The sequence below is a fragment of the Ambystoma mexicanum genome, chromosome 6q (genome assembly GCF_040938575.1).
Source record: "Ambystoma mexicanum isolate Mex_15411 chromosome 6q, UKY_AmexF1_1, whole genome shotgun sequence".
In the NCBI taxonomy this organism is placed as follows: domain Eukaryota; kingdom Metazoa; phylum Chordata; class Amphibia; order Caudata; family Ambystomatidae; genus Ambystoma; species Ambystoma mexicanum.
In genome coordinates this window covers 1,108,092,648-1,108,117,632 of record NC_090937.1, presented here as the reverse complement: position 1 = coordinate 1,108,117,632, position 24,985 = coordinate 1,108,092,648, and the positions used below count along the sequence as shown (strand labels likewise).

The window sequence follows — 24,985 nt, the reverse complement described above, 5'->3', positions numbered from 1 at the left end:
TCGAAAGCTAAGGATAGATCTAGGAGAATGAGGACAGAAGGAAGGTTAGAGTCTAGATTAGCGAGCAAGTCTTCACAGGTGTTCAGGAAAGCAGTTTTCGTGCTTCTAGCTGCTCTGAAGCCAGACTGGTGGTTGTGGAGTCAACCAACAGATTCGGTATGTAGATTAAGCTGGAAGATGGCCAGCCTTTCTAGGAGTTTGCCGAGTAAAGGAGTGATGGAGATCGGGTGGTAGTTAGCCAGAGCGGAAGGATCAGCAGAGGCCTCTTAAGGAGGGTGTGCACAAGGGAGTGTTTAAGAGGGGAGGGGAAAGTTCCAGTGGCAAAAGAGTGATTGCAGAAATCGGCCAAGGCTGGAGCAAGGGTGTCAATGTGGGCCTAAATGGTTCTGGAGGAGCGGGGAGCACCTGCTTTGATGAGATTTTCATAAATCGGACTTGTCTAGAAACCTTGTCAAGAGGAAAAAGGAAGATGCGATACGGCCGTAGAGGTGCCTGGAGTGTTAGAGCGAGAGGAAGAGGAGAGAGTGGACAGGATGTCCTGAGTTTTAGTGGTGAAATGATAGGCCAGAGGCGTGCAAAGATAGCATGAGCTCCATCACTATGGACTTTATGGGGGATCTCCATGGATTGAGCATTCAACAGGAACAAGCACTGGGTGCCTAGCTTTGCTAGTCTGGAGGAAATCACTTTTGACATGTTACAATCGGCTTTAAATGCAGATTTGATAAGCCTCTCATAAATTCATCAAATCCTTCCCAATTTTGAGCAATGCCTGGATGCTTTACCTCTGCTGCTACCGTACCTAATCAACTGCCTTTTCTTTCACAGTTAAATCGGACTGTATGGTAGCAAAGGATTTGGGTAATGACAATACATTTGTCCATATGAAACGATGATGGTGCAGCAGCGCCCTGCATGAGAAATTATGAGAGTTGGGTACATTATGCTGTGCCAGTGAAAATACCAACATAAATTGCTTGTGCTTGAGTAGAATAACTGCCTCAAAGTTGAAAAGCGCAATTGAATTATGCCCCCTCAGAGTATGACATTGCTATGTTCTGCAGGATGTAGTTGTCTCATTTATCTTTCCAACTCAAAACAGTTTTAGCAGTATTTGAAACCTAAATCACATTTGGTTATCCCTTTTAATGCACCTATACTAAAACCAAAGATTGAAATAGTCAATAGGAATTTCACAAGAAACATTTCTAGAAAGATGAGACGTCTATGTATGGTCATGTCCATTCTAGCCAAGGCTCTTCACAATGAGTGAATGCATTGCTTTAGTCTCGATAATACCCACTTGCTATTGATAACCTGATAACACCCGGACCCGATCCCAGCTGTACTCTAAAAGCTAGAGCCTATCAAAGCAGTGTTTGTGCTAATACCCAATGTCAATTTAACTCTGTCCATAATACCATGGTTCACTTAAAGCAGGGCAAATTCGGTTAAATTTGGAACTTTGCTCAGTCGTACACACAGGTTCAAGCAATATGCAAACAAGTCACTTTTCAAGTGGCTCTCCCCTTGCCACAAACACCATTTATAGGGTTCATACCATGTAGTAAGTATCTCAAAATGTTATGTATTCTTTCTTATCAAGCACGTTTGACTCAGATGTATGTGAATTTTACTAATTAAACAATGACATTTCAACAAAACAAAAATGAAAAAGACCCCACCCCCCCCGTTTCTCCATGTTTGAAAGACTGCCGAACATGTGGAGAACTGTAATACTGACCAAATATATTACTACCAAAACACGCAGCATACGTTTTTGGTTCTTCAGTACTCCATAAATCAGTCGGTCGTGGAGCCAAGATGGTTTTTCCAGTAGCTTAAGAGAATCTACAAACAGGGTAGCAAAAAAGAATAACATGCATGTTACCTTTTTAATGTTCTTTCAAAACTAATGTCCCTAAGCATTGAAATCAATCCTCCGTCTTTGTGTGTTTATTAGTTTTACACTATGGTCAAAATTAACACTGCAGTATTCAACAGCATGGTTGCTATACAATCCTGAACAAATGGGTGACTCTCCAAATTTGTGCTGTTTTACCTAAATAAGAAAAATAGATTTAAAAAAATGTGTTGGTGTCCTAAGAAACTGTTCTATAACATATTCTGCAATTCAACCTCGGAGAAGATCAAATCAATTTTACTTTCAGTATAATAATCGAGCCAAAAGCATTTAAATCCATGTTTAGAGACCAATAAGAAAACAGCCAATCGCCAATCCTAGCGTGTTGTCCTTCCGATTAGCATTACTTGTGTCATGTTAAAACCTATGATTATGCAGACATGTTGTAGCATCTTGCACATCCAAGCTTTACCATGATTAATCAATTGGGAGCAATGGCAATTTTCTGTGTCGTGTCCCGTTCTTGCACAAATCAAAACAATCACAAAATTTAGTTTTAGCTTTAAAAATGTCGTTAATACCAGTTTTATAGGTGGAAACTATAACTCTTCCCAATCTGTATGACTTTCATATTGGGTACCACCCAATCTAAACATGTGACAATTCACATGATTTTATTTTGTTCTACATTTGTGTTTAATGACATCCATTGCTTCAGTAAAATAACCACTACTATAATAGTAATAGCACTGACCATTTAAAGCTGTACAACGTATTTACTTTAAGGTTTCTTCATTCCCGTTTCAACCATTCTTTCTTTCCTGTATATACATTGACCACATGGGTCATTGCCTACATATTCCACTATTCACCACGTCCTCAATAATCCTGTATCTGTTTCCTTACTTTGTTTGTTGGCACTTTCAAGGCTCCAATTTCTTCTATATCTCCCTTTTTGATTTTGTTGGTCTAACTCGCACCATTCTCTCTTTGAGTCTGCTTCTGTATTATGGCTTCCAAAATGACCTTTTTGGTAGTGATGTGGGCCCATTTAGCAGCCTTCTTCGTCAGGTTTGCAGGCTAACAAGTGTTTTTTTTTTTTATTTTTTATTATTTTGTTCTTTTTAAAGCCGAGCTTCATTCTCTGTGCTTTTCTTATTCCTCTTTTTAACCTCCAGAAGGGGGATTTTCTTAAATGTTTCAAGTGGAAACTACCTTAAGATTGGTGGGTTTATGGCAGGGCTAAACCTTCAAATCCCCTGCCTGATATAATAAAAAATGCAAAGAATCTGTACTAATCATGTAAGTGAACTTAAGAAGACACTATTCCGTATATTTATCCACAATACAATGACACTGCACCTTCACTTATTCCTTGCGATATACCAATTGTGTCATTCCATAGACATGCATGCTTCAAAAAAGTATTTGTCTGCATATATTGTGGTTTCTTCAAACATCTTGGGCTAGAGATTAGCTAAACTTTGTGACAGTCATATCTTAAACTCAGTAATATGAGGTGCCCATTAAGTGAAAATCATTTTTGTTTTACACCAAACGAACAAGATCATTCATGCAAGTGACAGGATTAAGGTAAAAACGGTGGCTTCCAATATCATATCTATCCCCAATACTATTGAGCTCCCTGTGGGATTTGTCTTCTTATGGATATTATGTAAGATATAAAATAGCGTGTTAGGGTCTCCTTTAGTCCAAAACTCTGCCTCTTGTTTATCTGTTCACACTCCAATACTTTTAGACTTTTTAAGTAATTATATCCCGAAGTCTTGATGTGGCGTCATCTATACATGGCTATATTATTTTACTACTTTGTTCAGACTCCTCTATATACTTTGACCGTCTAGAATAACAATGACTCTACCTTTATCAGTCCCTCCCATGATGAACTTTTTAATTGGTGGCAAATTCCACAGAACCTTTTCTTCTTTCTTAATCTGAGTACAGTAAGCTTCCGAGAACATTTCTTTTTTTCAATACTCTTGCAACAGTTTTTGAAAATGTCAATGCCCCAGAGGTATTTGTATGAAATGGCAAAGTTAAAGATGGGTTCTTCAGGCCTGTGTGATTTGTACCAACAGACTTTGTGTTTACTAACAAACTCTTTAAGATGTATTTTGCACTTCAGTTGCTGAAAATGAACTCTTAATTTATCATGCTCCTTAATCATAACAAATACATGTTTTATCTAGAGCATTCCTTTTTTGTCTACCAGTAACGCATGAGAATCATGTCTATATAGGAGATCGTTGCTAGAACTGTAAAATGGTATCACAAAAGCAGACTGCCAACAGACGGGACAACCAATCGCATCACCACCCTCTTTGGGGTGATCCTCTTCTTTCATATATGGAAAAGCTTTCACATGAGAAACCCACCGGCTCACCCAGATCTATTCTCTAGACAAGAGACCAGTCTACTAATATTACGCAAGCTCAATCCAAGCTATTCTCTTTATATCACACAAACTCTCAAAGTAATAATATCCCAAGGCCACACATAGCTCTGCATGTGTTAACACACACATTGAATGACTCAGATCTTTGCCCTGGTTTACAAAGATTCAGTCAGAGCTCTGTTCTTTTTAATACTCCAGCTCGCTCAGAGCTGTGCTGCTAGCAGTACCTAAAGTCACACTGAACTCTGCTATTGCTAATAAAAGAGAGCTTTCAAAGCAGGTGTTCACTTCTGGAGAAAAAGCTAAACAGATTGAGTGAAAGACTCTGCTTCTGTTTTTGAAGTCCAAGATTGGTAAATGGTGTCGTGTGTATACATGTTCTTCCCTTTTTTTAAATAGTGCTTGTCAACCGTACACTGGAAGTTACTGGAATAAAATACCTTCATTAGGCAGAGGCATGACAAAGAGATCTATATGTCACCAATCATTTCTTTTAAAATTGTAGACATGTGATACCTCTCTGTTTGGTTACAGTCAATCGTACATATGTTTTCTGACAGGCCTGTAGAAGTGTTCCAGAGGTTGTGAAACGTGTTGTGTATGCATCATGTCAGGTGAGGATTTGGGACAATGTAGCCATCATGTCAGGTGAGGATTTGGGACTCGGTAGCTATTCATTCTTTGATCTTAATGCTGAGACTGTAAACAATCTATACTATGAAAGGTAGAGCAACCATCCTTTAAATGGGCATGTTCCATTGAAGTATTGTAGCCTTGTTCTGTCGCGCATGCACTATCCATGGAGGGTATAGCAGCCCTGCTGAAAAGTGCTAGCGCGGTCCATTAAAACTATAGTTGCAGATGCTCTGCTGAGAAGTTTTGGTACTCTCCTATTAAAAGATCAAAAGCACTGTTGACAAATGTAGAACATTTTCATAAATGGCGGATGGATCCTGCTCATAATGCCAATGTGTGTCTGTTTTTGTGCCTTTTAAAAGTTTGCTTGTTCTTCTGAGATACACAGACTTCGCCATAATGATAAACCATATATGTCTGACTGGGGAAATGCTGTAGCAGCCCTTCTAAGACACGCTGATTCTGTCTCATTTAAAGTAGACAACCCTGCTGTGAAGAGCTAGTGTAGTTTCATTAACCGTATATCCTATCCCTCCCTGAGAAATGTGGTTGCAGTACCACATAAATCATAGAAGCCATTGAATCATATTGTCTCGTTAAAAACCATAGCAGCCAGGGGGTGCTGTAGAACAGCCAAGCCAGCATGGCGGCTTCCTCCTGAGCTTCGCGTAGGAGCAGGTGATTTGCGCCACTATTGCCACTCCACTAATCCGTGTGCCACATAGTACGATCCGGAGTGTAGGGAAGAGGAGCTGGATCTCGGGGGATCCCTTTTTCATTTCTGTTGCTTGCCTGGGGTTGACGAGCTGCTGTGGCAGAGGCAGTGAGCGGCGGAGAGAGCTGCTGAGACCAGAGCGCCTCAGAGGGCAGGCAGCAGACAGCAGCTCATGTTGGGCTGGGAGTGCGGTGGCCCTGTTCCCCTACAGGCAGGAGACTTGCAGCGGCCACCGGGATCCCGTTGGCTTGGAAGAGGTTTTTCTTGCTTCGCTTTGCCTGTGGCGGTTGAGGGTACACTTTCGCTCGCCCCACTCCAGTGAAGTGACCCCAAATCAAGGACTCAGACGGATAGTCAAGTCAGGCAATTTATTCATTAATCTTTCGCAAAAGGTCTGGGCTCTCGGCATCCTCAAGTAAGAACAGGAGAGTGAGCTCACAAGCATTGAATTTGCGCACTTTATATACATTTCACACAACAGTGGTTTCAATAGCTGGCACGCACACCGGAAGGAATGTGCATAGGCGTTTAGCAGTTAGTCGCATAGTACACCCCATATCTCTTCTCCATGTGAAGAATTTCTTGTAAACTCATTCCTGTAGTGAGCAGATAAGCCTGCAGCTGCACGAACACCAAGCTTCACCCACACTGTAGGCGGTTCACTTCGGGGAATTCTCTCGAGTGGTCCACGATTCATGTGTATCTGCCGTGTCAAACCTTCACCGCCCTCTACCTGTCCCCTCTTCTCAGAACACTTGATGCATGATTTCCAAGAAACAGGAATCCTAACAGCACACCATCACCCCTCTTGTCTCCGGGGCCCTGCATGATTAATCTTGCTTTGACATGAGCACAACCTTGCCACTTTCTGCAGTTAATGCATCCAACACGTACCAATTCTGTAATGCAACTAACCGTATGGCCTTCATCTCATATGTAATATTAGTAAGTATATCGGCTGTTTCACTAATCCTGGCCTTTACTGCCCTGCTTAATCTGCGTACCTCTTGGGAGTTCAGGAATATTCCCATAGGTAGTATCATCGCCTTTACTATGTCCATGAATATATCCAGATCAGTGTCTGATTGGTCAGGCCCTGGCCTTTTCTCTCTCTCTCTCTCTCTCTCTCTCTCTCTCTCTCTCTCTCTCTCTTATACCTGTGTTTAGCATGCATTTCTTTAGGGGTATAGATCATAGCAGCAGGTATTATCCTGGCAAAATAACATGTTCCTGGGAAGCCATAAATGAGCCTTTTTGTTACAAACATAAGCGTACCCTTCAGTTTGACCTAGACCCCTACTATATCTGGAAAGATCGTATGTTATACTACATCCCAAAACAGGTTCTCCTTTCGTTCCCTTGAAACAAATGTTCTTCCTTGAGAACTCCCTGGTTATCATCAAGGGGGTGGAGGTAACTTCCCTATCCTTGCCTGACCTACAAGGTCTTTCGAAGAGTAGGTTACTCCTTCGTGTTTAATTTTACGGACTATCCCTGCTGATATCTCTGACCAGTTCATTGGAAAGCACATAGAAGTGTTTGGCACATACCGGTCTATTGAGAGAACCCTCATCCAAAGCAAAATACAACTGTCAATTTCTGGTACTGCAAAAGCATACATTGGTATTCCATCCCCTGCATGGAGGGGAACGTGACTGCATATCCAACAACTTGACAAATTCAAGGACTTCTGTGTTGTATTCATTAAGCGTATGTATGCATTCCTACCATACTCTTCGTTTTCATGACCGTCATGCTCATACCTGTCTTTACTGTATACATAATTAATATTGGTGTCATTTGGGGAGGTCGCCACAGGAAACATATTCTTAAATTCATACATTGAAGGGTGTTCCAGATACCATGAAAATACACCAAGTCCTGTTACCACCAAGACACCAGTCATACATAAAACAGTTTTTTTTTCCTTCGTTGTACACCCATATTTGTCCACCTTCATCTGTCCTTGTGGGTGGGCAGGCAGAGCTAAATCCTGCAGTTCCATCTCAATTTTCATTGCTTCTGCCACCTTACCTGAGTTTATGCTGACACTTGCAGGTTTAGTTCCGTGGCTTGGCTGTGTCCTTACACCTAGCGTTCTACCCTAGTGAGCAGCTGCCGCCTGCTTAAGAAATTGCAACCTGGATAAAAGACAAAGTTGTAAACCAACTGCTTTCCTTGAGAATATAGTGACTTACTGCCAGTTGAAGTGGAGGGGCAAAAAGTTCCAATGCTACGATGATTAACAGAGCAGCGCCCCATGGAGCAGTAAGTGGGCGTCCCTACAGCGATATGTAAATGCCAAAATCATTGCCAACTTTAAAAATGACCAGCGCGCCACTGCAGCAAACCTGGGAGCAATGTGGAGAGGCTCCTTTTGAACGTGGACCGGCAGCACTGGGTTGGAATGGCATTTGGTTGGGAGGCTTAGCATGGTCTGGCCTCTCCGATGCCGACGGTGGAATGATGACGTTGATAGAACGCCAAAGAGATATAGCGACAGAGGACTGTGTGACGAGGTGGCAGTTAGAATGGTGTGGGCCAGTATCGACAAATGATCGCAACAGAGTAAAGAACCCTAATGCATAAGCACGTTGCTGTCCAACGTTGACTCTGGAAAAAAACGGGTTTCATAGCGTCTCAATGATCAGAGCTGATTATGGGAAAATATGATACGTTTTCAAGATGGTCATTTCGTTTGTTTTTAAGTAGCACTATGGATTGAGACCGTCAACGATCATCAACGGGATATCAAAGTGTCTACGAACATTAGAATCAGATTATTTAGTGGGCCACCATACTTTTGTTTGAACAGGATGTTTTAGGATGAACCATATTAAAATGCCTGCAGGAGAAGTAGATCAGTAATCCATTTTTTTTTTTCTTCGAGCGTCAGAGTTTGACGGTAAGGCCAATGAATTCAACAGTTGGCCTGCATGATGGCTTATGAGGGACTGTTGAGATAGGACCAACGCCGTAAGGAGTTTAACAAAAGGCTTTATTTAAGTTAAACTATGCACAGGCAGCAGACACACCTTCAGCTTAAGGTACTCGAGGCAAACTGTCTGCCAGTTCAAAGCATGCAGTACATGCACATTCTGAGAGAATCCTAGGATGCAGGAATTCTCGGAATGTGTATGCATGAATGGAACACAGCATAATAAACACTCCAAAGGTCTGTAACACATATATAAACAAAATGATATGACATTTAAACCTAACAGGCACACAATGCTGAGAGTACTTCAGGACTTGTTAATCACAGGAGAATTTTTACGCGTGGGTTTTGTTTCTTTCTGTGGAGAATTATGTTACTCACTAATGGGATAAATTGTTGTTGCATATTTTGATTTTTATAAATGTGTGTTGGCCCTGATCAGGCCAGCACATCCATATCGGGGACATAATGTAGTTGCAGCACGATGGGAATGATGTGGAAACTAAACGTTTTGCTTCATGATGACATGTTTTTTTATGGTAGTGAAAATATGAGCATCATTTCTAATGAAGTTTGGGAATTATTTAAACAGGAATACATATGTGAATATTAGTAAGTAATAATGAAGGAGTCTTTTGTGAATGTATGTATTGTCACTGGCCAGGAGGGCATGCATGCCATTGGAATGGTGATGTATGAATGATAGGCAGCTCGGAAGAATGTTGAATGGGTCTGTGAGTGAGTGTTCCATGAATGTCAGTTGGGGCCTGAGCTGGGTGTGTAAGGATGGCCGGTGGGTCTCTGTCCCTTTATGTCTCTGTACTTCTGTCTATGTACCGGTGATGTCCACCGTGATTACCAGTAATGGTACTGTACATATGAAGAGAAACAAACTGGCTCCTGTACAAATGTAAAGATGTACAATAAAGCCTACCTTGACAAAACTATATGGCTCCACAGCTGGTCTGTGTATGTGACATCAGAGCCCAACATCAATACATATCAGCTGTCAAAGTTAAACATGTCGTTCAGTCTCTGTCCTGTGTTTCCACCCTCATCTGTTCATTGCCTGCTCTGTGTAGCTCAATCAATTAGTGCTCTTATGTAAGACTGCCTCTGTGCTCTCATTGCCCACTTTGTAAGTCATTTCTGTTAACTGTCACCCTGGTCTTCAATAAATACAAATAAAGTTAATGCTCTCAAAGGAACCCTTATGAAAGGAACATTTTTGAGAAAAACAAGTGCATCTTTTATTTTTAATTTAATGACCGTTTTTTTCATATTCCTTACCTCACTGTTATCTGTGACTTACTCAACCAAAATAGTGTAGATGCCTCCTCAAACTTGAGCCATGCTCCTTCCCCTTTTGTCTTCTTGAAGAATATTGGGGGGCTTGAGCATTCTCTGGAATGGACCACCACTGTGCTAATTAGGAGGCATGAAAAGAAATACCAGCGTTGGATAAAATAAAAAGCATCCCATTAATATCTGTGGACTTTTGACTACTAATGTCAATTGATTCCTGGGAGTTTAACATACCTGCTCTACACTTAATCCAGTTTTATTTATGTTTGGAGCTATTCAGCAGTATCTTGTTGAGATTTTATTTGGATATTATGAAGCTTTCCAAGAGTGAGCTTGATCTAGCATTATTCACTGTGGTTACAATCATCTGCTCCATAGACCTACCAGAAGAGCAGGAAATTATGGTTTGCATGTGGACTCGAAATATATCCTGAGAGGCACGAGCAGCATAGTGTTCCTCTTTTGAGGTGATTTGGCATTGGTATCAACACTAGTTAACATCGGATGATCTCAGAATGAGCCTGTGTTGCCATTATGATGTCATTAGACTTCCTTTAAGGTGCTGTTCAGAATACTGGTCTGACTATTGTATTATACTTTTATCACTTTTCCTCCTTACCCCATGCCTGTCCCAGGCTCTATTCAGGCCCTTTCCTGGTCTTGACAAGATTGCTGAGGACACTCTGATCCTGCCTTTGGGGAAGTGGAGAGGGTCAAAGGCTGTTGCAGCAGTTATGCCACCTTGTGCCACAGCCATAAAGTCCCAAAGTGAGTAGCAGTGGAGGATGAGCAGGACGATTGGGAAGGGTGAAAATGGTCAAGGATGGTTATTTAATTTGCACTATAGAGAACTGAGTAGAAAGAAGGGCAAATGCGGATGACACAAACTTGGCCAGCAGCAAATCTATCCTTGGCGATTTTTAGTGGAGATTGTGAAGAAATGTCATGTGCTGATGGAATTAATTTATTGTGAATGTGTAGGGTGTTACCTGCGTGTAAGTGGTGTCATACATATATATATATCCTCATAATGTGAATATATGCTTATCTGTTTCTTCCTTTTTATGGTTGTGTATACATTTATTTACTTATTGTTCTGATATGTGCCCATGGGTCCTGAGACTTGGCAGGCTGCTTGCCCCTATGTTCTATGGGTGCATGCAGGGCTCCAGTTAAGACTTGGAAGTTTGAAGTGAAATTGTGTAATGGGGAGTAAAAATAAAATTCCCATTAATGATGCAAGTATTTTTTCAAGTGAATATTTTTTCACATTAACATTTCTCTTCAGATGAGTTATTATTAGACCACCTTCCTGTAACACGTTTGTGCTGGTACCACTTGTCTATAAATATCTGTGGAGCTGTGTAGATGATAGCAGAGGGCTTCTGTGCGTCAGTTTTGTTTGTCCTATTTCCTTTTTTGTTAGGTTTCTTTTTGCTCGTATTTTCAGGAGTAAAGACACCTGTGTACAGGGAGCAAAAGTGGCTTGTACCCCACTTATCTGCTGGTTAGTGTGTAGGGATATGTTGTCGGTCTACAGTTTGAACTGTATAAAAGGTAGATTGTGCTGCCTTTTGATATGTTGCCAGAAAATCGTCAGTGAACTTTGCAGCAGTTTTGAAACGGGTAGTGTACTGGGATTATCAGACTAAATGTACTGTTTGTCAAACATCGTGTACCAACGTTCTGTAAATTGGTATTGTACAAGGTTTGTGAAACTGAACACATATTGGGCTAGTAAAACTGTGATGAAACCTCCAAACTTGTTGTGCTGCGAATTTATGAATTGGATGTATATTGGCATTGAATATGAGTAAATCCCAATTTAACAGAGACTCAGAATATGCCTGCACTCTAAAAATTGGGAACGTTGTCTATCATGAAAATTGGCAATGCCAAACTGGGATTCTGAAGATGGCACGTATGCTGAAATTATGCAAAATGAGAATATGCAGCGTTGTCAAATTGGGAGTGGACTGGGATATTCAAACTAGAAATATACTAGGTTTGTGTAAAGTGAGTTGTCCAACAAAGTGTATACCAGAATTTTCACTGGGCATAGTAACCTCCTGATTATACTGGGCCTGTCAAAGTGGAAATGTGGTTAGTCAATATTTGGCTTTTCCACAATATATAAGAAAAGGGAGGAAAAAGAACACGTGAAAACGTATACAAAACATAAAAACCAAGGAAAATCATTACATTAAGGTGAAAATATACCTGGTGAAACTGGGATTGCCAGAATGCGTGTGGGCAGACTGAATTGTTCAAACTGGGACTATAATGGGATTGTTCAAATTTGAAGTATACTTCGTTTGTTAAACAGAAAACTGAGAATATATTGAGGTTGTTTAATTTACTAAAATGGAATACTCTAGATTTGTCAAAATGGAAGGTTATTGAGATTGTCATGTCATAATGGCTTGTCAAAAGATGTGATGTTATGATGGATCATGATATACCATGTCATAAGCTTTGATCTATGATAACCTGGCATTGCATAGTTCATTTTGTTTTATCATTTATTACCCAAAGAGGGTCTGCTTCATAGTGCGGCAAGACCAGTAGAGAGGGTGAGAATTCTAATAAATGGAAGAGCATACAGCACTGGTCTTAGTTCACCTCCCTACACTGGGTATCGGTTGGAGGGAGGGAAAGGAGTGAGGGATGTTTTTGTGCCTACGCATGATCTGCACTGCTCGCTGTGGGTGGCTGTACGTTCCTGGGCTTTCATTCCTCTTCTCAGTAACTGGTCTGTATGTTGTGGCTGGATCTGCGAGAATGCAGAGTGGCTGTACTTTCAGGCTCTGGTTTTCCTGTGCTTTCACAGGAACACCAGAGCCTGAAAGTACAGCGACACAGCACTGTACATTTATTGCCATCCTAATAAATGATTGTTAAAGTTTGCAAATGTATTTTGATCTTAAATTCTCTGTGGTTGTGCTATGACCTCTTTCAAAGGAGACCTCCTAAATGCATGTTTTTCTTCAACAGATTTTCAGTTGAACTCTCATCTATCAACACTGGCAAATATCCACAACATTTATCATACGCTCAACAAATTGGTAATAACCCAAAACCTCTTTGCGACCCCACTTTTACATTTTTATTTTTTTCATTTAGCATTTGCTTGCTTGTTATGACTTGAATTATACTGAACACTAACTATAATAGCACAAAGTGTCCACTGAAGAAAAAAGTCTCGTTTAAAATGCAACCATCTTGCAATGTATAGAGCTGAATTTTACATTTCATTTAAAATTCACATTTTTGCCAAAATTAATGTATACATTTCCTTGTCTTGTCTGGTAATTTTAACACTATCTGAAACCCTTTGCTTCAAATATAATTTTTATGAGAGTCATTGCATTGCTCAGATCTGATGGGTGCATGCTATTGGTTATCCATTTGTATCTCAAATTCAAAGCACGTTGCATAGTATGACACCAATATGTTCCTTGGTCTCAGAGAAGGCGAGGAGGGGGACTGCGTTCCTTCTAAGCAAATGAAATGGTTGGGGGTGATGAGGTTACCACTTGCATGCCAACACTTCCTACTGTGAGGAGTCAGGCATGAAACTCGGAAACCAGTCAGGCATGTTTTGGGTTAAAGACTTGTATTGAAAATAAAAGGGTTGGGGGAAAAGGCCTCTCTGGCCCTGCTCTAGGAGAAATTTCCCTACCTAAACCAAAACTAAGGCTCAATCTGTCAGGATGTCAAAATTAAACTGTCCTTGTGTCCAAACGTTCTTTCTGACCCCCAACCCAAAACTAAATTCTAAAGATGAAAAGGGAAATGTCTTTAAATTTTTGTAGTTCTTGCAAAAGTGTTAATAAAGGAAGAATAAGTAGCTTCAACATAAAATATTTTCAATATCGCAAGAGTTCTTGTTCCACAAGGCGTTCCGTTCCCCTGGACTCCTCTTTCTTGAATACAACATTGCCTTGTTTTATTTGGTCCACAAAAGCACTGTCGCAGACAAAGCTTCATATCTGTGTAATTCTTTTTGTCAAGACTAGGCTTTTCTTTATATGCTTAACACAGTTCTGATATCTGTGCTTGGAAGTTCTTGACACACCTGTCATTGCCTGGTAAACTCTCCTGCCAGGGCTTCTTACACTTGCACACTTGTAATTGCCTGGTATACTTTCCTGCCAGGGCTTTTCGTATTCACAAACTTGTAATTGCCCGTTTTTTCTATAGCCAAGGCTGCTTGTATTCACATAGGGTTTCTAACCATGCCCACAACTGACTTTATATTCACTTTCTTGGATATCACATTGTCTTGATATACATTATGTTTTGGTGCTCCATGTATATACGTTCCATACATTCACTCTGAAAAGGGTTTTACTTCTCTTCCCCTTTTTACAGTTTGTTCCTTCGTTTTTCTCTCTTTTTGTGGTTCTTGTAACTGTTATTGGTGCGGTCGCCGATATGCCCTGGGGTCCCAACTGCCTTTGGGCTGATGCACTGACTCTTGCTGGCGTTGTCAGGCTCGTTCGGTTAAGGTACGTTGCTTGGTTTCCCTTCGTGGCTGTTTCCTGTTCAGCTTCTCCTTTCCCGTGTCATCTCTCCCACACGTCCGCTCACCCCATCCCCCTTTGCTCCGGTAAGCAAAGGTTTTCTTGCGGCGGTCAGTGTACGCCCAGGAGTCTTCCTCTCGCTCCCTGCGTCTTGGTAGCCTGACCCACTCTGTCAGCATTTCCCCTCTTCTCTGCTGGTGAGCCGCCCGGCTCCACCATGCTTGCTTCTGCTTCTCAGTTCCTTGAGCTCAGGAGACAGGTGAAATGTCTTTTCGCCAACGGTCGCCCCTTGCACTTCGGTTCCCTCCTTTAAATTACCCATTCACATGTATTTGCGGGGGAAAGACTAGAACGCTCGCTGAGCTTCTAGTTTCTCCTGCTCTGCATTACTCTTCTTCGTCCCAGTACCTGAGGAATTATGGGACAAGAAGTTATTTGTTGGCGGTTGATTTTTAAAGCTTGAATGATCATTTGCAATAGTCTTAGCTGGTAACCTAGTGTTAGATGATTGGAAACATGGACTTGGAGACAGTAAAATTTCCACTGGTTTGATTAAAGTTGGAGGTCGGGCTGAATTGATGTGGGGAAAGGTTTTCCCTATGATTCAAAAGGGGAGCTGAGGATGAATGGCAGTAAGCCATAAGGACCTTGGGCATCTTATCCTTGAGGGCAAATGGGGATACTATGCCATATCCTGTCCCCAGAGGTCGTCTCCTCACGTGATCCTCCCTCCAATAGCTGTCCCCAGGATCAGGATCGGGTAGCTTCACCCGTCACCTGGCCACATGGGAGGTTGTCACCACTGTGGGAACATGGTGAATCTATTGGATTCATCACACTACTAACAGTGCTTAAGATACCACTGCTGGGAAGGCCGAGCATTGAGCTGTTTTTTGTAATTTCTCATTTGTAAAGCGCTTGTACACAAGTGAAGGGCTTCGAAGCGCTTCAAGGCGGTAAGGGAACTAGGGAATATAGTTGTCATTCTGGGGCCTTGAAGCTTCCGAATGATCTAACAACAATGACTAGTATACACAGCCAGAGGCATTGCTACTAGTGTAAGTGTGTGAGTGGGAAGAGAAGAGTGTGGGGGAGAGGGAAAAGGATAAACAGAACAATAAACTACAGTACTAGGCCAGGTGACATTTCAGATTGGTTGGTCATCTAATGCGCCTATGCATTCGTAGTCGGACACAACCATGCTAGGAAGGCGAGACAGATGGGGGGACGGGACCGACAAACGTGCTAGGCCTAGTACATTCAAGATCGTGCAAGTGCGCAGACAGGAAGTGCGAGGGAGGAGGGACAAGTGCGCCCAGTCCAGCAGGGGTCTGGGTTAAGTGCAGAGTGGTTGCTCCTCTCATGGAACGTATTCCGAGTGCAGTAGTGCCAAGCAGAGTGCAGAGGCCTGGATGCAAGTGCAGAGCTGGCGCTCTTTGTTGCTTAAGAGACTGCAGCTTGAAATGCTAGACTACAGCTTAAAATGCTGGTGGTAGCAAGAGGCCGAGAAGTTCTAGAAAGAGACTGCAACTTTTACCATCTTCATTCTCCTGCCTTCCCCACCCAAAGAGCCCTGCGTGAATATCCTTTAACACACAGAGGTCTCTCCTCAAATAAATAAATACTTCTCGTTGCCCAACCACCATTTTCTGGACATCCTACTTGGCCAACTACTCATTTATTTATTCCTAACCTTTTATTTTATTGGCAGAGTTAAGGTGGTTACACGTTTAGAGCATCATATAAACAACATAACAAGTAGTGGTAGTAGAGCATAGATTCTGGCAGTTAGGAGCATCATGCGCCTAAGCAGCAGGCGTATGATCTGAGCAACAGTTCACAATTTATTCAGATGGGCGGAGTTGAAGTAGAGGGCAGGACCTCATCCGTCTCCTTGTTGAGGTAACTGCAGAAGGCACTCCAGATGTTCCTGGGGCGAGATTGTACAGGTAGGGTGGCCACATACTCCTCCTCACATGTTTGTGTCCACACGAGGGCAGTGAGCCACATTTTGAAAGTGGGGGGGGGTGGGCAAGGGGAATGACCTCATCCAAATTTGCAGTATACATGTTCTGGCAACAATGCTACCCACATTTAAGAATCTTGCCACTTTCTTTAGCTCATCGCCCTTCCAGACCTCCGAACAGCAGCACCCTTGGATCAGGATCAACATCCGCACCCACAATCTCAGATAGTGCAGACAACACCTCCCTCCAGAACGTAATCAGTGCAGGGCATGACCAAAACATGTGTATTTGGTCCGCATCCTCAGCCTGACACCTAGTGCAAACCTGTGGGGCACCGGCTGTGAACTTAGACAATCTGTGTGGGGTGTAGTATACCCTATTCAGTATTTTGTACTGCATGCAACGATATCTGGCGTTTAGGGACACTTTTTCGTGTGGGTGCTCCTTTTATTCCACAAAGTATCAGTGATATCTAGTCCGAGTTCTTTGGACCATGCATTTCGGGCCTTGGAGGTCGAGTCTGGGAGCTTCGCTAATAAGATTTTGTATAGAGAGGAGACTGTGCTCTTACTATTACCGGAGTTGGCAATGTAGTGCAGCTCAGGGGTATCCGGGGGTTCCTCTGGAAATGTCGACCACATCTCATGGCATGCAGCACGCAGTCTGTAATACTGCAGCATCTCCAAAGCCGAGCCTGTATGGCGGGGCCACCACGTCTCTGGGGTGATGAACTACCCCTCCGGGAAAAGATCCATCGGTGCGCGGTAGCCCAGGGCCAACCACTGTTGAGAGGAGCCTGTCGTCAGTGTGTTCTAGCACAGGGAAGCGCCATATGGGGAGCCATTTATAATGGGGGGTGAGGAGTAGATGTGAGGTTCAGGAGGCGGCGCCACTCCTTAAGGGTGGACACAATGGGATTGGCTGGGGCATCAGTTATGTATTTATGTTGAAGGATCAGGGTCATGGGGTCTACCTCAGCTGGCCAGTCTTTGCAGCCTGACATGAGGGGGAGCCGTGGGGTATTTGTACCAATATGTGGCAAACTATGCCTGGGTTGCTGTCCAGTATAGGGCCAGGTTAGGAGCCGCATATCACCCTTTCTCATAGAGCAGAGCCATTTGTTGCCATTTCTTACGAACCGCACCAGCATGCCATAGGAATTGGGCACCCATCGTTTGGAGTTCCTCAAAATGTTTTCTTTCCTTGCCAGATCGGCACGTTCCCGAAGATGTATAGTAACTTGGGGACCAGGATCATTTTAATCAAGGAGAGTCTGCCAGCCAGGGAAATAGGCAGGCCGCGCCATTTATTCACCTTAGATTAGAAGTATTTTGCATCTGTAGTATACTTACCAGTGATCAGGGTGGGTTTAGATAATGCTACATGGACACCCAGATATTTGATGCCGTCTTGGGACCATCGGAGAGGGTATTGACTATTTGGTTGTCGGGTTACAGCAGTAAGGGCAAAAATCTCTGATTTGTGTAGTCAATGGTGAAGCCTGAGGAGGTGCCGACCTTGATTATATCTCTCAGTATGGGATCTAAATGAGTAGATGGGTCTCTAACGTATAGTAGGCCATCGTCTGCATATAATGGTAATATATCCAGGGGGTCAGTTAGGCATATGCCCTTGCGAGAGTGCCTTGCCCTGACGTAGTCCGCCATTGGTTGGATGACCAGTGCAAAAAGAATGGGTGAAAAGGGGCAGCCCTGGCGTGTACCCCTTTGCAGCTCGAAGGAATGCAAGATCAGTGAGTTAATCAGGACTCTGGCGATAGGACATGTGTACAATATCTTGATGTATTGGATCATTTTAGGGCCGATCCCCATTTTCTCCAGGACCGCCCACATATATTGCCACAAAACCATATCGAAAGCTTTTTGTGCGTCTAGCGTGGCCGCTACTGCCTCGACACCCTGGTCTATCCTTGACAGGACATTGAAAAGCCTCCTTATTTTAAGAGAGGTAGAGCGCCCAGGGATAAAGCCGCTCTGATCATCGTGTACGAGGTATGACATAATTGGGAGGAATCTGTTGGCTAGGGTCTTGGCCAGTATTTTGGTGTCTAGGTTCTAGGCAAGTGAGAGGGGGGGCTGTATGATCCACATTTATCGCTGGGTTTACCAGGCTTAAGGAGGACTGTTATGAGAGCCTCATGCATAAATAGGGGGGGGTGGACGGGAGGATAGACACTTGGAGCGCCTCGTCCCATACCTCCAGTAATCTAGGGGCAAGGATGGCGACATGTTCCTGATTGAACTCTGAAGTAAGACCATCCGGACCATGTGCCTTACCTCGGGGGACGTCAGTGATGGCCTGAACTATCTCTTCGAGCGTTAGAGGTGCGTCTAGATGCTCTCGCGTGGACCGGGACACCAGGGTCATGGGGATTTGATCAAGTAGATCTATGATATCCTGTGTATCGTGTACGTGTTGTTGGGTGTATAGATCCGTATAGAACTGTGAGAATGTTGAAAGAAGTTGTTGTTGGTCCGACCATTGTGGGACCCCCCTGTGAGTCTTTGACATATTCAATCTGTGTCCTGCCCCCCTCCACTTGGACAAGTCTAGCCAGTGTTCTCCCAGGTCCTTCACCCTCCCCATATTTCCTAGCTGCGATTGGGCACGCGAGGAATTTTATCCCTCGCATTGCATGTGATTCGAATATTTCAAGTTCCTCTCTGATTTGCGCCAGTATGGATGGCGCGCAGCATCTGTCACACACTCGTGTCCCAGACCCTTCAGTTTTGTCTCAGAGAGAGATAGATGATTCCTGATGGCTTTTAATACACCCGCCTCCCGTGAGATGGCCATCCCCCCGATGTAGACCTTGAAAGCCTCCCACCGAACCCCGAGGGTGGTGTCCTGCTGTAGATTAGTTTCGAAAAAGGTCCTGATGTCCGAAAGGATCTCCGCTTTCAACACCACATCCATAAGTGCCTCGGATTTAAAGCGCCAAGCTTTTTGGGGGGGAAGGTAGGATCTGAGCTCCAGATGCAGTGTCACCGGTGCATGGCCAGACAGAGTACGGGACAGGATACTAGTATCTTTAACTTTGCCAACCAGGTCGCCAGAAGTCAGAAATGGGTCTATTCTAGAGGAGCTGTCATGGACTGAGGAGTAAAAGGTATATTCGCGCAAACGGGGATGCAATGTCCTCCGACGTCCCGCAACCCCAGGGATGCCATGTGGGATTGGAGACTCTTAGCTGCCTGTGAATGAGCTCTAGCTGCTGTGCCGTCCTGTCTAAATCATTATCTAGTATGAGATTCATGTCCCCCACCCCAATAATAGGGACCCCGTAGTATCCCATCGGAATGTAGGACATTTTATCGTAGAATTCAGGGGCATCGATATTGGGGCCGTATGTGTTCACCAGCATGCACTCCCAGCCTGCAGTACAACATACCTCCCCTCTGGATCGATGAGGCTCTTTTTCAGTATAAATTTCACCGATCTATGAAGCAGTGTAAGAACCCCTCTGGACTGTGTGGAGTATGTAGTATAGAACATATTTGGGCTCCAGAAGGGCGCCAAGCAAGATGCAAGGTGGCAGAGGGCGTGTGTCTCCTGCAATAGAAGGACTTTCACACCATGTCTTTGCGCATATGTGATGATTTACTGGCCTTAGAAAAGTTACTTATGCCGCGGACATTCCACGACATTATATGGGTAGCCATGCTACTGTCAGTGAACATCCCAATATGCACGTATGCTCACTCTCCAGAGGTCGTCCCCACCCTCACTGCACAACGCAACCTGGCAGTGTGCATGACCCTCCCCCAACCCCTCCCGCGGGTGAACCATCCCCAACACGGCTCCATACTTCCAATAGCCCAACAGGGTCACACGCGTAACAGGAGAATAACAGCAGTAAACATTGCAGCCACAGCGGGGTGCGCCGCTGCCGTGCAGCCTGTTAGGCAGAAACCTGTGCAGTTCCCTCTGGGACCACTGCAAAAGATTTAGGACTACAGGTGTTTGCCAGTAAACCCACTTGGTAGCAGTCTGTACCACACAGATTCACTTGGTAGCTGTGGCTGAGCAGTCAGACTTCCCTCAAGAAGAGTTAGGCAGTATACAGAGTATTCACAATAGGTCAAAAGAACATAGTAGAACAAGTAAACACTGACCAGAGCTTGGTGTAAAAGAGATATAATAATTTAAAACCACATCTAGAAAAACACACAGGCACTAATAGTAAGCAATTCAAAAACACGGTCACTAAAAGATATACACTCCCTTAGAAGAATATTAGACGAGTCTTAAGTAAAGCCCCACTTATTTTCAGACAGCGGTGAGCGCTTAACGCAGATGGCACTCTAATAATTTGTTTAAAAAGGGAGAGAAAAGCAGAGAATAATATGAAACAGATCCCAACACTTTCGTAAGATCAAAGCAACAGAGGAAGACAAATAAAACCGTGAAGTTAGAGTTCAGTAGGCTGGATCCACTTTAAGAGGATCAGAACGAAATGTGTCCAAGGTCACACGGTTGAAGTGCACAAGAGTCTTGCAAAGGTTCAAAAAGAGTTGGACCAAAAGAAAGGGAGCAGTTAGAGGGTCAAGGCGGCCAGCCCAGTCCAGAAGGTTAAGGGGTTATTATTACCTTGTAGCAATCTTTAGAAAGGGAGGCCTGGCGGACACGGTACCTTAAAGTGGTGCGAATACTCCAGCGGGGGCAGTTGTTCCTGGCAGCGGATGCAAGTCGGTGCTTCGTCCGGGGGAAGAGAGGATCTCGTCGGGGAGGAAGACAGGAGTCCGTTGCACTGCCAGGGAAGAAATCAGCCGCGGAGTTCTCAGGTAAAAGGAGCGGTCCTATTATTCGCGGTCCAGTGGTAAGTGGCTATCCGGTTGCCGGGGTGCTTGGCACGGGCAATTCGACCACAAGACGGTCTGGGGTGCGAAGAGAAGAAGGTAAACTAGTTGTGCCCACCAGTCAGGGGAAGAAGCCTCTCCAGCCGGGAGATCTTCTCTGTCGTCAGGAAGTGGTGAGTCGGTTCCGCAGGGCTCCACCGGTGGTGTCATCGTGGTAGGTCGGCTCAGCTTCTCCCTCGTCGGATTCTCAGGTCCTGTGGCGACTTCTGAAGTTCCAGTCCCCAAAGCCCTGCTTTTATGCAGCACACCCCCATTCACTTAGCCTAGCTGTCAATCAAACATGCTAAGTGGTGAGCCGGCCAGCTCACCACTTGGGCCAATCACACAAGAGTGCGACTTGAGTTACCAAGGTAACTCAGTCCAGGGTGCCTAAACCCCCTCCCACACCCCCTGTGGTACCCAGACAGAGTGGCACCACTTTTGGAGGCTTCTGTGGAGAAGCCCGCCAAAAAGTGGAACAAAGGGCTCGACTTGGGTTGGAGTCACAGAAGAGAACACAAACGCCATTTTAGAATAGAGTCCTGGCAAAAAATACCAACCGGCGAATTAATATTAAATAAATAAACCAGCGGTATGTTCGAGGCTATGAGAATTAAATAATTAAAGTTGGTAGCCTCGAACAATGGGAAAATCCCATAGGGATATATTCGCGGTCGAATATAAAAAGTAGTTTCCACTGCCACCAGCCAAAACTCGATCAGGGGGGACGGAGACATGCCCCCTCGACTAACAGACCCCAGGGCAATCGAATTGCCCGACCAATACGTCCACAATATGATGGTTTGTACTGGTTTCTGTTAATAATTTGGGACTAGTAAAGCCAATGGTGACTTAGTCAGTCCCAGGGTATGTAGTCTATGGTGGGGTATCACTATGACCCCCCTGTGTTACTGCACGGAGGGTGTTGTGTAACACACATAGTAAAAACACATGAGACCCTATGGAGTAAAGGACCCCATAGCCCATAAAACACATTAACTATATATTTTTTTTTATTTTTATTTTTTATTATTGATATCGTTGAAATAAATCAACTTTTCACTACAAAACATTACATACAATTGTTCTTAAAAGATACATAAGATTAAGAAAGAATTCATTACAATTGATTGAAGCATTAAAATTGATACATTAAGATGGTGTACAATTCACATGAACAATAAAAGAGGAAAAAGTTATTCAGTTCAATTCTTATAAAACACGTCTAACCAGAAGTACTGAAAACGAGCAAATTCAACATGCCATTCTTGGATAAATGAGAGAACAGAGAACTCAAGTAAACAGCAACAATTATTTAACAGGTTAGGTTTACTCCATAAAGAAAATTGACAATGGCAATTTGAAGGGAAACGTTGGTCGTCAGCAATAGTGTGGACAATCTTTCTACTGATTCTAAGTTCCCTAAGTAGCTGCAATGCCATGAAATAAATTTCAAGCGTTTTTGAATTAGCGCGGGGCATAACGAAAGTATATGCTCTAAGGTTTCTATGGCTTTAGTATCACCGCAAAATCTACAGAAAGAGGCCACCTCCTTACTGCCCTTCCGTTTGGCCAAAAGTTCACGACTGTGCCATAGGTTCAGGCGCATTCTGAGGATGGCTGAGCGTGTTCTCTTACAGGGAAATTTTAAGAGATAAGGTTCAATACATCCAACCTCTTATGTCGAAATTTTTCAGGGATTGCAGACTTATATTGCAAACATTTGTTTCGAGTATTAATCCAATCATTGCGGTAAATTAATTGTTTTACTTTGTTTGGATTGGTCAAAAGCAATTTAAGAGACGCATCAGCCTCTACCAAAATAAATTGCCCGCAACCACTGTTTGACAAAAGTGTGTTCAGTATGGAAAATGTAATTCGACAAAAATTGTAAAATATTGTGCTCACGGTGAGGTAGAAGGGTTTTCCGCAATAAGGCACATGTTCTCCACTGATACTGGGCATAGAGAGAAGTGAGACCTAATTCATACCGTATCCAGACTATCGGGATACATTGAGGCAGTTGAAGAATGGCTTTCCAGAATTTGCCTTCGAGCTTATCAAAAACTTTTGGTAGCCAAGGTGATTGCGACTCCAAACCATATAAGATACATGGGGTGGCTTTTTGCTTCCAAAAGAGGACAGCTGGTTGCATCGAAAAAGCACCATATTGGTGCATTATCATTTTTGTTTGGGAGATAGCCGAGTTAAGCTTACATTTAATAGCATCGAGGTGAGCATTAGTCGAGACACTAACATCAAAGACCATACCAAGATAAACATAGTTTGATACTATCGCCAGATTTATGTGATTAATGGACCACGATGAAAGATCTTGTTGTGTTACGAGGTCTGTAGACGACAACCTGGGTTTTGGTTGTATTCACATGCAAGTCATTGGCCAAAATATAGCTGTTGAAGCCATCAAGAAGTTTTTGTAGTCCGACTGGAGTTTTGGAAACTAACACCAAGTCGTCGGCATACATTAAAGTTTGAATCTGGCAGTTGTTTATCTTGGGGGAGTCCGATGTTATTTCGTCAAACCTTTCGCACGTCATACATAAAGTAGTTGAAGATTGCGGACGCTAGAAGGCAGCCTTGTTTAAGGCCACGAGCAGTTGGAATGGCTCTGGATAAAAGACCTTCTAGGTTCAGTCTCATGCGCACTGAGGTTTCCCCATGTAACAACTGAATAATTTGTTGTAGAGTGGACGGACACTTATCTCGGACGAGAGATGGCATCAAATGCTGTGTGGAGATCCGCAAAAGCAAAATAAAGGGCTTGTTTGGTATTTTGCGCTTGAGATTCGAGAGCGTTAAGACAGAACAAGTTAATATTTGTGCCTAGCCCAGCAAGAAAACCCGTTTGAAACGGGTCTCTTGCATGAGCTACCTTGGTCCAGATGTTAAAGTCCCTCAAAATGAGTTTTGAAAAGAGCTTTCCGGGGGCATCAAGAAGGGCAATGGGTCTATAATTGCACGGTAAAGTGCAGTCGCCCTTTTTATGAATAGGAACTATAATAGATGTTTTCCATGAGTCGGGAATCTCGCGAGTCCTGATGATTGATTGGAAGAGATTATTTAATATTTCAGCCCACATTGTAGGGTTCATTTTAAACATATGATTACTAAGGCCATGGGGGCCTTTAGCTCGAGAAGAGCTAATATGTCTGATGTATTCTTCAAGTACAAGTGGGGAACAAGCAAGAGACCAACGCTCGGAATCACTAGGCAGCTTGACCAAAGGCACAAACGACGAGTCTGCATATAGGCTAGAATAGTGTTTAATCCATTGGGTCTCGGTAACACTAGAGGCCTGTAAAGTACCTTGAGATTTATTAGCACATTGGTTGAAAATTGCCCAAGTTTCGGCCGTATTCTTATTTGCTATTAATTTAAGCATATGTTCACCATCTAGTTGTAAAATGTGTGCACGATGTTGTTTCATCCAATTGTGGAATTTGCTTTTAACGATTCGCAACTGTTGAATGGAATTAGGCAAATTCATTTTGAGAATCATTCTTTTTTCACGGTGATATTCAGTCTTTTTAGCCTTGATTAGTGGATTGAAGGTATGTTTGTGTGGATAAAACTCTTTTTTTTGGTGTGGTTTCATACGGGAATCAAAAGTAAGGAGAAGGTTAGTATACTGTTTTGGATAAATAGAGCTATCATTTGAGATGACTAGACGAGCTAAAGAGGACAAGTTATTATTTGACCAGCGAAATTTTAAACACATTAACAGTCAAAGGAACACCA

The 24,985-nt window shown here is 43.2% G+C and overlaps 1 protein-coding gene across 5 annotated transcripts in view; it reads left to right on the top strand.

Moving 5' to 3' along the window:
* DCUN1D4 (defective in cullin neddylation 1 domain containing 4) overlaps positions 1-24,985 on the top strand; it is a 960,807-nt gene that overhangs the window by 14,715 nt on the left and 921,107 nt on the right. For 2 of the 5 annotated variants that reach the window (XM_069631679.1, XM_069631677.1), the window contains exons 1-2: positions 10,449-10,642; positions 12,869-12,939. The exons of 1 other annotated variant lie outside the window; for it this stretch is intronic. In XM_069631679.1, the coding sequence (XP_069487780.1) occupies positions 10,609-10,642; positions 12,869-12,939 (105 nt within the window). In that variant the 5' untranslated portion in view covers positions 10,449-10,608. Of the gene's footprint in view, positions 1-10,448; positions 10,643-12,868; positions 12,940-24,985 lie in introns of those variants that run through there. 2 more of the 5 variants (XM_069631680.1, XM_069631678.1) reach the window with 1 other exon arrangement.